Genomic DNA, 14,580 nt, shown 5'->3' on the forward strand with positions numbered 1-14,580 from the left:
GGAAAGTTTTTTTAAATTCAATGAAAAACCGACGGTAAAATTTCTTTTGTTTCGTTTGAAGGAAAAACTGTACAAACTTAAAAAAAAAAAATTTTTTGTTTTGCCTCATACGAAGAAAAAAGTGTCGGAAATATTTCGATTGTTGAATAAAGATAAAAGACTACACACTTTTATTTATTTATTTTTTCCGCTTGATTTTACCGTAACGCGACAACCTTATCATAAAAAAAACACCTGCCATCTCCTTTTCCTCCTCGTTGATATCCCTGTTTGCCAGCGTGCTCTCTTCCGCTCCACCGTCTCTCACTCTCTGCTTCCGAGCAATTTGGTGCTTTGCAGGCTTGCAGAGCTAGAAGAGATGCTTGGAGTTGCATGAATACTTTCCTGCAGCAGCAAACAGCAAAAAAGAAGAAGAAGAAGAAAAATGGTGGCGCTACATGTCAACGGATTCCGTCTGCAAGGCGTCGGTCAGCTTCTGGCCGCCGTCGCAGCAGCGTTCGTGGTTCGCATCATCACCGCTTCTCCCCGTGAACTCCCGCCCGAAGTGGAAGAAGCCGAAGTCGATGACGAAGGGTCAGAGGAGGAACCACCAACGCCAGCGGGGAAAGTTGTGCCGGTGTCTCTGAGATGGAGTAACATTACTTGTTCCTTGTCGGAAAAGTCCGGAAGATTGGTAAATATACTTTGCCGATTCCACCCAATTCTATTTCTTTATTGCAGTTCCCCCAAGATAGTCCCTAGATACACATTTGTCCAGATAAAATGGAAATGATGGTAATATTTGGGAAAATAACGGTTAGTTCAGTCCGCTTGTTCCTTAACGCTGAATTTCTTTAGTAAGTCAAAATGATTTTTTGTTCAGTTGCAGTGATTCAGAGGGGGGTTGTTTCCTTGCTTATAAAATGATGCTGTTGGTTAATTTTCTTAGTTGTCTAATTGATGGTTAAAATTGTTTCATGTAAGATGGCCCTGAATATGACCTCGGGATGAGCTCTTCTTAGAGTGATGATCCTCCTCTCTTTGTTTTTTTCCGCTTTTCCTATTACTTTGGTCCTTTTGGAAAGATTATGAAGTTGAGTTTTTGCGTAGAACTACACTGTGCGATTGCACCTTAAGGGAATGTTCGGATGCAGCTACTTAGTCCAGAAAGTGGAAAAGTTTGGTGTCTTTAATTTAGAGCGCGGAATAAGTCGGAATGTAGTATACAGAATGCACTATATTAAGGTTAATCCAACTCCTGTGGACAAGTGGGTGAGTCCAAAGTAACTGGGAACCGCAAAGACAAAGCAGCCAAGTTTTGTGTTCTTAACGAATGCTTGCATTCCCTGGAACACTTTGCACATTGTCTTGCGATGGGCGTTGAGTTCTGCAGTATGCAATAAACAGAAGCCGCACATAGTTTATATTCATTATGAGTTGATAAGTTAGGTACACAATTTGCTGTAGAGTAATGGACGAAGAGTGAGGAAGTTGAGCTAAGAACAGCTTGGAAGACATAATGATGAAAACAATAGATACCTCCATTGTTTACCATTGCAAAACTACTGTTTTGAACATAGTGGCAAATATGATAGTTTTAAAATTTAAAGGTCGACTCCTGGATTTACGTGTCTTCATGTTCCTTCTCTTATTTAGACTTACCTATCTAGACTTTCACCACAACTTGGTCAAGTTAACTAGCCATTAGAAGTTTGACAAGTTTTTTCGTTCCCTAAAACAGTTTATGATATTCAAAAGGCTGAGTTACCTTAGCTAAGCAGATGTCAGGTCCAATGTCTGAGTTGCTCTGGCGGTCCATGGCTGGTTCCATTGCTTCTCTGAAGCTTAAATATGCCTCGTGAACTTTGTTTCCATTAAGTTGAATGTCTTTTTCCTAGTTGGTTTACTGTTTGTTATTTATCTTGGAGTTATTTATCTTCAGTCCATCGTACTGTTTTGTTACTATTAGAACAAGAACCTTTGAAACACTTTCAGTTCAGTGAAATATGTTAATTAGTAGCATTTGTATATCATTTCAGGTCAGGTATCTACTTGCTGATATTAGTGGTGAAGCAAAACCTGGAAGGCTATTAGCCATCATGGGCCCCTCAGGAGCAGGAAAGACAACATTGCTGAACGTTTTGGCTGGTCAACTAGCAGGATCTCCAAGATTGCGCCTAAGTGGGATCTTGCATCTTAATGGGAGGCCAAGATCTATTTCTGCATATAAGTATGTTGAGTGACTTAAATTCATGATGAATGTATTTGCATGAATTTCTCCAAAGTTTTATCCTTAGTTCATCCTGTGTTTCCTCTGTCACATTAATTTCCTGTAGGATTGCGTATGTAAGACAAGAAGATATTTTCTTTTCTCAACTGACAGTTCGTGAGACTCTTTCACTGGCTGCTGAGCTCCAGCTCCCTGAACTTGCATCATCTGAGGACCGTGATAGATACGTCAACAAACTTCTGCTTCGTATGGGTCTGGTAAGTGATTAACTTTGTTAGACTGCTACATCCACCTCTGCCTTTACAGTGTTGGGGATGCAATCACAGGTATGAAAGGTTAAACCGGCATGAACAGATCTATTACTTCTTCATGGTTGAAAAAATATTAATCTCTTAACTATAATTATATCCTTTTGTGAACTTAAGTTGGAAACCTACTGTACGTATGCAAGTCCTGAGATAAACTGATAAATCCCTGTTAAAGTTGAATCTCCTTTATTAACTATGCTAATACTTGAGTTGTCATGCAATTGCACTTATTATAAATTTTTAACTCGGGGAGTTTCATGTTCCAAGAGAAATTATCTTTTACCATGGCATGGATATGCTATTTGGCGGTTGAAACTTAAAACTCATCTGTGTAAAGATAAAATTTGATCCTGTGAGAGATTCTAATTCACACTTCATCCTACTGGTGATTTACTACTTGAAGGCACTAGTTATCAACTTATGAATGTCCTACAATCTATTTAAATGGCAGAAGATATGTTGTGTTTTTTGCATTTTTCATCATCATCTACACTTGAGTTCTGGATATATATTTATGTGACACCTTTTGCATTAAATATTGACCTTGGTCCTCCATTTGATATCGTTTTTAAGCATGTGTCTGGAGTAGGGGATAACATGCCCTCTGAAGTTCAACCTTCTCCATTTTGGACAGGTAAACTGTGCAGATTCAAGTGTTGGTGATGCAAAAGTCCGTGGCATTAGTGGCGGGGAAAAGAAACGCTTATCTCTTGCTTGTGAACTGATAGCTAGCCCGTCCATCATCTTTGCAGATGAGCCTACAACTGGTAGGCTGTTCTTCTTCACGTTGTAATTGAAATATTTCTAAGGATCATTTTTAGTTATCTCAATAAGGAAAAAAATGAAAATATTGTCCATTCTTGCTTTAGACACCAGGATTCTATGTAAACTACAATAAATACTTATGCAGGATTAGATGCTTTCCAAGCGGAGAGAGTGATGGAGACTTTGCAACAACTTGCTCAAGATGGACATACAGTGATCTGCTCTATTCACCAGCCTAGAGGTTCTGTGTATGCAAAATTTGACGATATTGTCTTGCTGTCAGAAGGTGTCTGCATTTACACTGGTCCTGCACAAGAAGCACTATCATACTTCATGCAGCTCGGGTTGATACTCTCTCCTCTATATCTGGATTCTTCTATTTATTGCATTCTTCAGCTTTCTGGTTCCACTGTTTTTTGTGTTTTTTATTTTCTTCTTGGATTTTTATTTGGATAATCATTTGCTTGTTCTCAGTTTGCATTCAATCCTTTTATCTCTTTACCATATGTCTAAGGATTCCACTTTCTGAAATTTCATGAACCTTTTTACTGGTACAGTTTACATTTTAATGCGAGTGATGTTTCCTTCAAAAGAAAGTGATTTTGAAGTTCTTTGTCTATGATGTCAATGTTAGAGTCCTTAACATATTTAAAAAAGGTTCGCCTGTTGAAGATTCTACTACGCTTCTCTTTTGGGTGCCAAACATGTTTTAATCGAAGCAGTGCTAAATAAAGGGCAAGAAAGCATGAAAATCTACAATGGAGACTAACTAAAGCACGAAGTACTGTGAGATTATTGATGGATATCACAATGACTCTGCAACTACATCTGCTGCATCATGACGATGGCAATACAAACCCACGACTACCTAACAGATGTGCAGGCTTTAACTAATTTTAATTAGGGAGAGTTTCAAATAAGGCATCTGCCTAGATAAATGCTGCTGCATTTTCTTATAAAACCATGCCAGAAACAAGAATCATCTAATAAGAGTTTAACAGTCCTAAAATTTAGAGCTCATAGAATCTGATCTATATGTTGAATTTTCGGACCTTTGCTTTTAAATCCTATAATTTCAATATTTCAGATCCATCAATATGATTGGATTTATGAAAAACAACTTTAAATGGCCTGAAAGGACAGCTGATGCTCATGGATGTCATGATTTTTAGACCTCATATTTGTGTGAGGGGATGGATTCAATGAGACCCATTCCAGGACAGGTTTCCCCGACTTTTCTCTCTCTCTCTCTCTCTCTCTCTCTCTCTCTCTGTGTCTGGGTTCTTCCTTTTGACAACCATCTTCCCCACCCTAGGATTGGTGGATCCTAGGTAGGGAAGTGAAACCTGAAATTTCAGTCCCACTGTGGGATTGGCTTCAGTCATTTCCTTGATACATATATATATATATATATATATATATATATATATAACCAATTTGTGCCCACCAAAGTGGTATCCACCATGCTTGCATAAGGAGATTGTCAGCTCTACTTTTCTTTTTTGAAAGGTACGCACCGCCAAGGTTACTTTCTGAGAAGAATGTCCTGGTCATATGATCAGTGTTTTGCTGGATATGTATAGACATGAATATGACTAAATCTGAATATATATTATAAAGAAACTTAAAAATACATGACTGATTGGATGTAGGCATCTCATTAAAAGTCTGCCAGCTGAGTTCTCAATTGACTTGTTGGTGACATAGATAATACACCCACAGATGTGCCAAAATAACGTTGCAGGCAAGCTCATCCAACACAGCCTAGATATTGGAAAGAATGCCCATCTTATCATCTGAAATTATTTTTGCAAGAGTCATGTCTGAGGCTACTCTGAGCTTGATGCTGACCTGACCTGGCCAGGACACTTAGTGATCTGTGCAGCATACTTCCTGAAGTTTGCTCAAAAGTGTATTGACTCCTCTGGGAGTATGCTTGCCCTCTAGGGACATGTTTGACTAGAGTTTGCTGATGAAGATAAAAGGAAATTACTACTGTAATTTTACATGTACCTTAAGAAGCTTCATGCAATCTGAAGCTCCAGCAGGTGGCTGCTATAAAATTAGGACTGTAGAATCACACTGACTGTAGGTCAGATATAATTTGTAACCTGCAAGCTTCTATCTTTAGAGAAGAACCTTCCATTTGTAAACCATTTGTAAATGTTAGAGTGCTTTAATTTCGACGTAAGTTACATGGTACTTCCACAAGGTCCACGTGCCCGTGTGCCCGTACCCATGCGTAAAGTGGGTACTTGGACACACTTCAGTATTTTTTAGCTCGAATCTGATCTAAACTATTTAATTTTACTTGATTTAATTTTTTATGACTCAGTTCTCATTTTGTTCTTTAGAGTTATTGTTCATTGGCATATAATGCTTTTATTTATATCACTTGTTTATTTAAATGTTTCTTTAATTTTGTTTTTTTGTGCTATTTTTCATATACATACGTATATATATCCTTCCGTATCTCCATACCCATGTTTTCTAAATTAACATGTCCATACCCGTATCTCTTTACCTATACCCGAGCTGTACCCTTACCCATGTGACGTAGGACGTAAACTACCAGTTATTGCATTTTTCCCCTATAAGGAGTGACCTTCATGGCTATTTCTGCATTCTTTAGTAAAACTAGGACCCATACTGATATTATTAAATAGAAAAGACCCTAAAGCAAGTGAAGTGAAGTTAGGGAATCCTCTGTAAGATGTATCAGTATACTCCTTGATAAGTTTTGGGTTTCTGAAATTCATTCATAAATACCACTAACTTGTGGCTATGTATTGACCACGCCCTGTAAATATGAGATCTGTTAAACATGCCTGAAGAGAAGCAACTTCTAATGAGCTTGAAGGGAAGTAACTTCTAATATTATACGACCCTAGATCTTGGCTGATTTTTTTGTTAGTATCACATGTATATCCATTGGAAAGTACCATGAAAGGAAACATTGTATATCTGTTAGTTCGCTTAAATATTCCACTGTTTTATTCTAATCAAACTGCAGTGATTTATTTTATGTTATATTGTTGAGGTCAACTGACATGAATAATGTCAAATATTGTCAATTAGGTATAATTGCCCAGATCATGTTAATCCTGCAGAGTTTCTGGCTGACCTTATATCAGTGGACTATACTTCTGCTGAGAGCATTGAACATTCTCAGAAGAGGATCAAGGGACTAGCTCAGCACTTTTCATCAAATGTACTGCATTTAAGTCCAGTGTCTTTGCAAAGTCGCATTAAACATGGTTCAAGATTTGCTCAAAGATCCATTAGCAAGCAAAATGTGGGTTGGTGGAGACAATTTTGGTTGCTTCTTAGACGTGCCTGGATGCAGGTTAATCATTTTACAGTTATTCTTGAAGTGTCTTTGCAAATTAACTTGTTGGTTATATTGTGCGGGTACTGATACAGACCAATATCATAGGCGTTATCTGTTTCCATAATGTGGGAAAAGTGATACAGTTTTCTTCTTCACAAAGAGAGAACAGAAAAAAGTGAATTTAAATATGAGCATGAAACTTAAACAAAAAATCAAGATATATTAGACAAGAGTCATAAAATTTTGTCAAGCTTTGTTGTCTTCTTCTGCCCATCATTACCTGGATAATCTTTTGTGGTTTAGCTGAGATAAACACTTCTGTTGAATCTACACTATGGCCAGCTTGTTGCTAATGGAATGCCATTTCACTTGCACTTCCTTATTGAAACTGGTCTTGGTTTCATAGTTCTTAAGAACAGTTAGTTTCTGAAAGTTGGCTTGTGAAATTGATTCTAACAACATTATTCTTCAGGCATTGCGGGATGGTCCCACCAACATAGTTCGGACAAGAATGTCAGTTGCCTCAGCCATAATATTTGGATCAGTATTTTGGCGGATGGGGAGGTCCCAAACATCTATACAGGACAGGATGGGGCTTCTTCAGGTATGATAGATTTTTTTTCCATCAATTTTTTATTGCTTGTTCTTTATTGTTTGATTAATGAGAACCCTTACCTGTTGATAGCTAGAATCGTAGACAAAGTATATGTACTAATATAGCCTTCGGACTTTGGCACTTGTTGAAGGTTGCTGCTATAAACACTGCTATGGCAGCGCTAACAAAAACAGTTGGTGTGTTCCCAAAAGAGCGGGCTATAGTTGACAGAGAGAATAAAAAGGGGTCATATGCTTTAGGACCCTATTTATTGTCTAAGCTGATAGCTGAGATCCCTATTGGAGCAGCATTTCCTCTGATCTTTGGTACAATTTTATACCCAATGGCACGCCTGCATCCAAGCTTATCTAGGTAAACATCTTCTCCTGTTTCTATGAAGTGACTGCAATCAACATTTGCAACAAATATTTCACTAATTCATTTGTTTTTCTTCTGTTTGATGGTATTATTTGGATCACGACTCTAATTCCAGGTTTTTTTTTTCTAACATAAAATAATTTTGTAGTTGCACTTCAGTTGGCTTGTGCATCCTATGTCAGCACAATCCAGTTCCTGGGTACTCAATGGACATGCTCAAACTGATATTAGATGGTCAATACTGTACAGTGTCATTTTTTTTTTCTTTTGTCATCATCTTTAAAACTTTATGTTGTGAAAGGTGGCTATGAATTGGATGTTGTTAATTGTAACATGTATTTGTTGTGCTTGTGCCTAACTTTTGTCACCAAAAATCAATTCATATATAGGAAATATATACTTGTTATAAGTGGGTCCATCAGACCGTTTTTTTCATTAGTTTTAAGTCATAACATCTCTTTTCTTATAATCTGCACCAACTATTCTCCTATTATTATTTCAGGATTTGATAATGAACTGTTCCTTAATGTTCACGGAGATAGGGACATGATTTGCATGGATACATGAGTCGCACTTTAGTGTTTTGTCAAATTTATAGTTTCTGCATCAAAATTTTCTTTTAGTTTCTAAATAATGGATTTTAACAGTTCAGGAATATCATTGTGCTTAGGAGCTGATGCTTACTGTGCATTTTGTGTTTTATTTCCTGTCTTGAGATTCCCAGAGTAAAAGCAATTTTAGGTCTGACCTGCTATTGAGTTTGGAAGTCATTATATGATCCCGAGAATTCACCAGTAAATTTGTTATCTTATTTTGAAGTTTTAGTACTTATTTCTTTATTTTTCTACCAACATACAGATTTGGGAAATTCTGTGGTCTTGTTACTGTAGAGTCATTTGTTGCGTCTGCTATGGGTCTAACAGTTGGAGCTATGGTGCCAACAACAGAAGCTGCTATGGCTCTAGGGCCTTCCCTTATGACTGTCTTTATTGTGTTTGGAGGTTATTACATAAATACTGAGAATGCACCAGTAATTTTCCGTTGGATTCCTCAAGTTTCTCTAATTCGCTGGTAATATTTATTTGTTCTATGAGTTCCTGGATTTGTTTTCTTTAAAAATGCCATGAAAACTTATGCTGATGAACTACCTAATGGTAATGACTAACACCAGGGCCTTTCAAGGGCTTTGTATCAATGAGTTCACTGGCCTTCAATTTGATCAACACCAGCCATTTGACATCCAAACAGGAGAGCAGGTAAAGTCTAGAACCATATGCCCTTCCTCATGTTTTAAGAATTTCTATCACTTCTAACTGCATTCAGATTAGTTATGTTTATCAGAAAATAAAGTTGAAACTGGGCCGCATCAAATAAGAAATATTCTATTGAAGCTTTCTGAAATTCCAAAATTTGGAAAAATTTCTCCATGTTACAGACTTGCTAAAACTGAAACAGTATTGCAAGTTGCAAGTATAAACTAATGAAACATTGTTAGCTTGGTCTGCTTTTGGAGCATTCCGTATAACCTAAAGCTGCATAATTGATTTGTTCATTCCATCCCAGCCAATTGCATGTGTCCTATAAATATATTTCTTATGTACTTTATAGAATCATTTGAATCAAACAACTACAAATGCAACTGGTGCTATATAAACACAGTGTAACTGCTATGGATGGGATATGACCAGTAGAGTAACATGTTTGACACTTCCTACTCGTGATGGAATCTATTGGTCACTAGCAAGTCAATTAAATTAATTTGCCTTGTTTCCTGAAAAAAAATTGTTGGAGCTTATCGGCAATTTTTTCTTACGTTTCCTTCTATCAGGTTCTGGAGAGGCTTTCATTTGGCGGAAGTCATATTTCACAAACAGTTTTGGCTCAAGGCAGAATACTTATGTTTTGGTACTGGGCAACCTATGTGTTACTGCACAAAAACAAGCCCAAGTACCAGCAGTTGGAGCCACCGCCACAGTCCGAAGTATGATGTGATAAGTATGCCGGATTATTATCCTGGCCAATGCTAAGAAATATCCAATAGTAAAATGTATTATTTGATTCACTGACAAAGTTTACTCTTTGCGTGATCAATTTTGGCAGAAATTAGACGGAACTCTTGAGAAATGGCTTGGTATCTTTAGCATGCAGAAAAAAGGTGGAATTGTCTGGCATAAAAAATTACAAGAAAATTATTTACATACGAAAAGTTCTAGGAAATCAATGTCCCTATAATTAGTTACTAACAGCAGCAAATGTATGGTGTTCATGGAAGAAAAGCTTTTGTGTGCAGCAGAACGATACATGATACCCAGGTATCATTGTTCTTCAAGAATTAATTGATAAACTGGGAGACATTATCTAAGTGACAGCCAACCTGTGATCCTCATCTCACTTAAACCTGGCAGGACACACTTGTGAAGCCATGTGGGATGGCATGTCTGCACTAACATGCGCACAAATAAATCTTCAAAATGGCGGCGCAACACATGATCGGTGCTTCATGGTTAGATCTTTGTACATGTCATGGTGGTATCGTTTGTGGTTACTGAATTTAATGGCTGTATGCAAATGACTCTGAGTTATCTGCAATCAAATTAAATGACCAGGGTGCTTTCAAATCGGAGCTGGTGCACAGGTTTTAATCGAATTTGGGACATTAGCAGCTGTTACAGCTGTGCCTTTTCAACAGCTACTGAGTAAGATTTTGTGTTTTTCTTTTCCCAACAGATTTCGGGATCTTAATGGACTGGCTATTGTGGCTAATACTTACAAACGCTCAGTTCGCTATTATCCCAACATTTTCCCACTGGTTTAGAGTTTTGGAAAACTTTGCCTACAATCTGTTGTAATAAGCAACCAAAGAGACTGTGTATAGATGCTGTTGAAATCGGAGGTGGTACTCCACCTCCACGCCTCAGACATTTCCCAGTCGCTGGTTTTATCTTAACACCAAAAATTAACAATTTAAGAGCCGACATTTTCTGACTGTCTTGGAAAGATGGCTTTTCCTCTCTCCCTCTCTCTCTGTACTGTACTGCGTGCTGAAATGCATGCACAGGCACGTAGAACGGCAGAGGGAGGTAGATTCCTCAATTCACCAGCAGTTGGAGGTTTTCGCAAGCAACCAGTACACACTGTAGCAGTGACGTGACACATCACGGAAGCCTTAGGAGTTGGCAATTTATAGGCACCCATTTCAGACTCCATAGATAGGGATGGAAATCAGACTGCACAAATTTTTGTCGAAGTTATTTTAAATAAAAATATAAACACGCTATCTTGATGATGAATACCAATCTAACACAACACATATTCCAATGCAAGTTGTTTTCATGGAAATTGTTGATTTTTCTACTGCCAAAATTTTGATGTTATAGAAGCTGTTAATTTTTATGATTAATACACACTTAAAACTGAAGAATGCGCTTAGTATACGTTTCTTATCAGATCCCTCTAAAAGGTCGGATCTGTAAGATAAGATTGCACAAAAGTATTTGATAATCTATTCTAAGTAATTTTTTTTTGCTCTAACCTAAGTGGATTTATGTATGTATGTATGTACTATGCCATTTACTTTTAGTTAAAAAATTATTTTAAATGAAATATAAACATGCTAGTATGCTTATCTATGCTAATTGAGTACAAAATGCACTTTAATTTTAGTTGTTTGTCGAAATAATATTGATTTTTTCATTATAAAAAATTTTGCATTATAAAAGCATTAATTTTTTACAATTAAAAAGCATATTTCCAGTCAAGAATAGGGGCAAATTTGACTTAGTATACATCTCCTATCAAACCGTTCTTAACGCCACTCAAACAAAGTTAGATGGCACCCAAAAAAAAAAAATCGATAATTTATTTTAAAGAGTCTTGTTTCCATCCCTCACTTAAATGGTATGGGGTATAAACCTTTTTTTATATATATACATACACACAAACGCAACTAGATATTAATTTGTACAAATCATGTCAAGCCAAACACGATATCTGTCTCTTTCTTCATTTAGTTGACTTTATAAAAGGTGAGAAGGAGGGAAAATGATATTTAGTTGGCTAAGAGATAAACTCAATTAGTTGACATGTCTTAATAGTAAACATGATGTGAATGAAAAACCTTAAGTATTGACAGTTTGAGATGCTAAAAAGAATTAACAAATTAAATACAAAAAGTCGCAAGATAATGTGAAAGATTGTTAGCAACCGAAGTGCAAACATGTCACGTGAGTCGTCTTAGAGATTTAGAGTCTGAAGCATAGGCATTGGTGGGCCTGCTGTTTGCGCAAGCAATTGCAGATTCTTCGTCCCAAACAGCGACTTCCCACCTGCTCCATTCCAATTATGCGCCCCTCCCTTCGAACCAAGTGGGTGGGAAATGCTAGGCTGCCCACTGGTCACGAGTTCGAACCTCATTAAAATATATTCCATTTGTACCTGCACTCTTGGTGAAGACTACCGGAGTTAACCAAAGCTTCCCCCTTCCCTATGCCTTCAGAGTCTAGGGCTGCGTCGGCTTGTGTAGGAGGTTGTTTCCCATGGAAATTGAATAGCGGACTCGTGGCCTTCTACCAGTCACTGATGCAACCGGCTAAGCAGTGGCAGAGCCAAAAAAATTGGTTGGAGGAACACTTGTTTAAACAAACTCAAATTTGGTGGGATACTCTTATATATATATAAGGATAAATATTTAAGATTTCTATTTAAAAAATAAAAAACTTTTAAGAAGTTGGTGTCGGCAACTGCCCACACCAGCTACAATGTGGCTACGCCACTGCAGTTAAGACTTTTGGAGTTCAGGGGACTGAGTTCTCTGCTTATTGGATCTGTTGCTAATGTATTGACATGAAAAAAATCTGAAGTAAACATTCTTGTTCATAAATAACAAGTCTGTCGTGCCCTATAGCGAATTCGTTTTACTTTCTTAAAATTTTCTTTTTCTTTTTGGAATTTATAATAACCTTGTAATTGATGACACTGAATCATCAAATGAGCCTTTATCAGCTTCATGTAGGGGCCATCTAGCATCAGGAACAAGGTGCGAGTGTTTCATGAACCTCTCTCAAAATTGAGATAGTTTTTCACAACAGTTGAACAAGTTTCAATTTTGATGTAGATTCATGGAACACTCCCATGTTATTCCTAATGTCAAGCGGCCCCTTAAGTTGTGGCTTGATTTGGTGTCATGTTTTAGAGTTAGATCATTTGGGCTCCAAAAGATTTTTTAGACAAAGTAGTTCACAACAGGATCTCTTGATGGAATGCAGCTGACTCTTCATGTCCTCATCATGGCTGTGAATGTCCTTGCTAATTTAGGTTCAGTGGCTCATAATTTGAATTGTTGTTGGAATTTGTCAAATTCAAATTGGCTCCATCCGTTCAATTTAGTAGATCTTGGAGATAATTAATGTAAAAGATGAAATGTCGATTGATAAATACTCCTTGAAGTTTCTCAAAGGAGTACACGGACTCCCTATTAGTTGATTGGCAGCTCATAACTCACTATGAGAAATCTTGAAGATATCAGAAGAGAAATGCTATCCCCACTCGTACTAAGCCATAACTTTTAACAAAGGTTGATTGTGATTTTTTTTTTTTGTTCAAATAACAATTAAAGTGAAACAAGGTCAGGAACAACAAATCTCTTTGTGATAAACATATTCATTTTGCAAATTCATTATCACAGGTAGTTTCTATAAAGGATTAGACTAATGATATATACAATACTTGAATTAGCGATGTAGATGCTACATAGTTGGTTCTCATCTTTCATAGACTACGAGTGCAATAGGAATATCTGTCGGCAAAAAGATCACCCTAAGATGATCATCTCATGGTTATTGAGAACGAATCAAATCAGATCGTTCTATATCTCAAACTTTTTGACTCCGTGAATGGTAGGAGCTGTCTGTTCACATGCACATGCACACCGCTATCAGCCTAATGACTTGTTAGAAGAAAAAAAATAAAATGGTAAGAGGAAAATCTTAAATGAATGGCTTCATATATATCTTGCCGCTTTTGCTTATAATTGTAGGTCCTGTTTACACACCACCATTCTCCAAAATAATTAGTAGTAGAAATCTTGAGAGTGTTTTTCTGAAAACTTCATTAACCATCTGAGAAGAGAGATATAGAACTAGAAAGTTTTTGAAGAATGTGTGCACCTACTTTGCTTTTGAAATAACTAATTTATATTTATTACCCTCTTATTAAAATTAGTATTTAAAATACACATGTTACGTAGGTTTATTTGTATACCTTTTATTTTATATTTTTGCATGTATGAAGTTAACGGTTTTCACAATATGATGAATTTTTATCTTGAACAAACTTTCCTTTTTCTTTTTAATGGAAAATGCATTGCGCCGATTAGTTTTAGCCAACTTCCATAACTTTCTGTGGTCACTTCATTTCAAAAGTAGATTTTCTAGTTCGAAGAGAAATGGTGTATCCAAATTTAAAAACTTGAAAAGGTGCGGATGATTTGAAATGATTAATAATGTGAACACTATTATAAGCAGATTAAAAGCTCGTTGCCGAGATGCATCTGATTGCCTCATGTAGTCTGATTTTAGATGTTCATGCTACCAATGAGGTGGATTTTAATTCAGACGTCCTAGACTCCTATTTCTTTCTAATTTTAAAACAGACACATTTTGGAGGTGAAACAATTAAGGTGGATTTGATTGCCGCTGACAGCAAATCTCCAATATTTGAGAACCATAGATTTTAAGATCAGACCCTCATCATTCTGATTTTAAATCTGACCTTTTTTCAATAAAAAAAAGGTGAAATAAAAGCTGTTCAGTGTGGCATTGATTTTACCTTATATCTTTTGTCACAACAAACGCACGCCATATGAAGTAATAAAAAAAAATTAATACCTAAGATAAAGATCCAAATATGAATCTTATAAACTCCTAAAATCCTTAATTTCAAAAAGCACAAAATTTTAAGTGAATCTCTTGCGGATCAGAAAAGCATGCCATGCGAC

At 36.7% G+C, this 14,580-nt stretch overlaps 1 protein-coding gene across 1 annotated transcript; it reads left to right on the top strand.

The window, feature by feature from the left end:
• Positions 1–242: 242 nt before the first annotated feature.
• On the top strand, positions 243–9,710 carry LOC116258951 (ABC transporter G family member 7). The gene is made up of 11 exons (XM_031636473.2): positions 243–673; positions 2,019–2,209; positions 2,316–2,466; positions 3,152–3,284; positions 3,428–3,626; positions 6,361–6,628; positions 7,086–7,217; positions 7,360–7,580; positions 8,445–8,657; positions 8,758–8,842; positions 9,415–9,710. The coding sequence occupies exons 1-11, from the start codon at positions 425–427 to the stop codon at positions 9,571–9,573; spliced, it is 2,001 nt and encodes a 666-aa protein (XP_031492333.1). The 5' UTR covers positions 243–424; the 3' UTR covers positions 9,574–9,710.
• The last annotated feature ends 4,870 nt before the right edge of the window (positions 9,711–14,580 follow it).

The sequence above is a fragment of the Nymphaea colorata genome, chromosome 8, assembly GCF_008831285.2.
Source record: "Nymphaea colorata isolate Beijing-Zhang1983 chromosome 8, ASM883128v2, whole genome shotgun sequence".
NCBI lineage: Eukaryota > Viridiplantae > Streptophyta > Magnoliopsida > Nymphaeales > Nymphaeaceae > Nymphaea > Nymphaea colorata.

Coding starts and splice junctions, on each gene's coding strand:
- LOC116258951 (XM_031636473.2), top strand. CDS start 425: ATGGTGGCGCTACATGTCAACGGATTCCGTCTGCAAGGCGTCGGTCAG. Junction 6,629..7,085: donor TTAGACGTGCCTGGATGCAG/GTTAATCATTTT, acceptor ATTATTCTTCAG/GCATTGCGGGATGGTCCCAC. Junction 8,658..8,757: donor CAAGTTTCTCTAATTCGCTG/GTAATATTTATT, acceptor GACTAACACCAG/GGCCTTTCAAGGGCTTTGTA.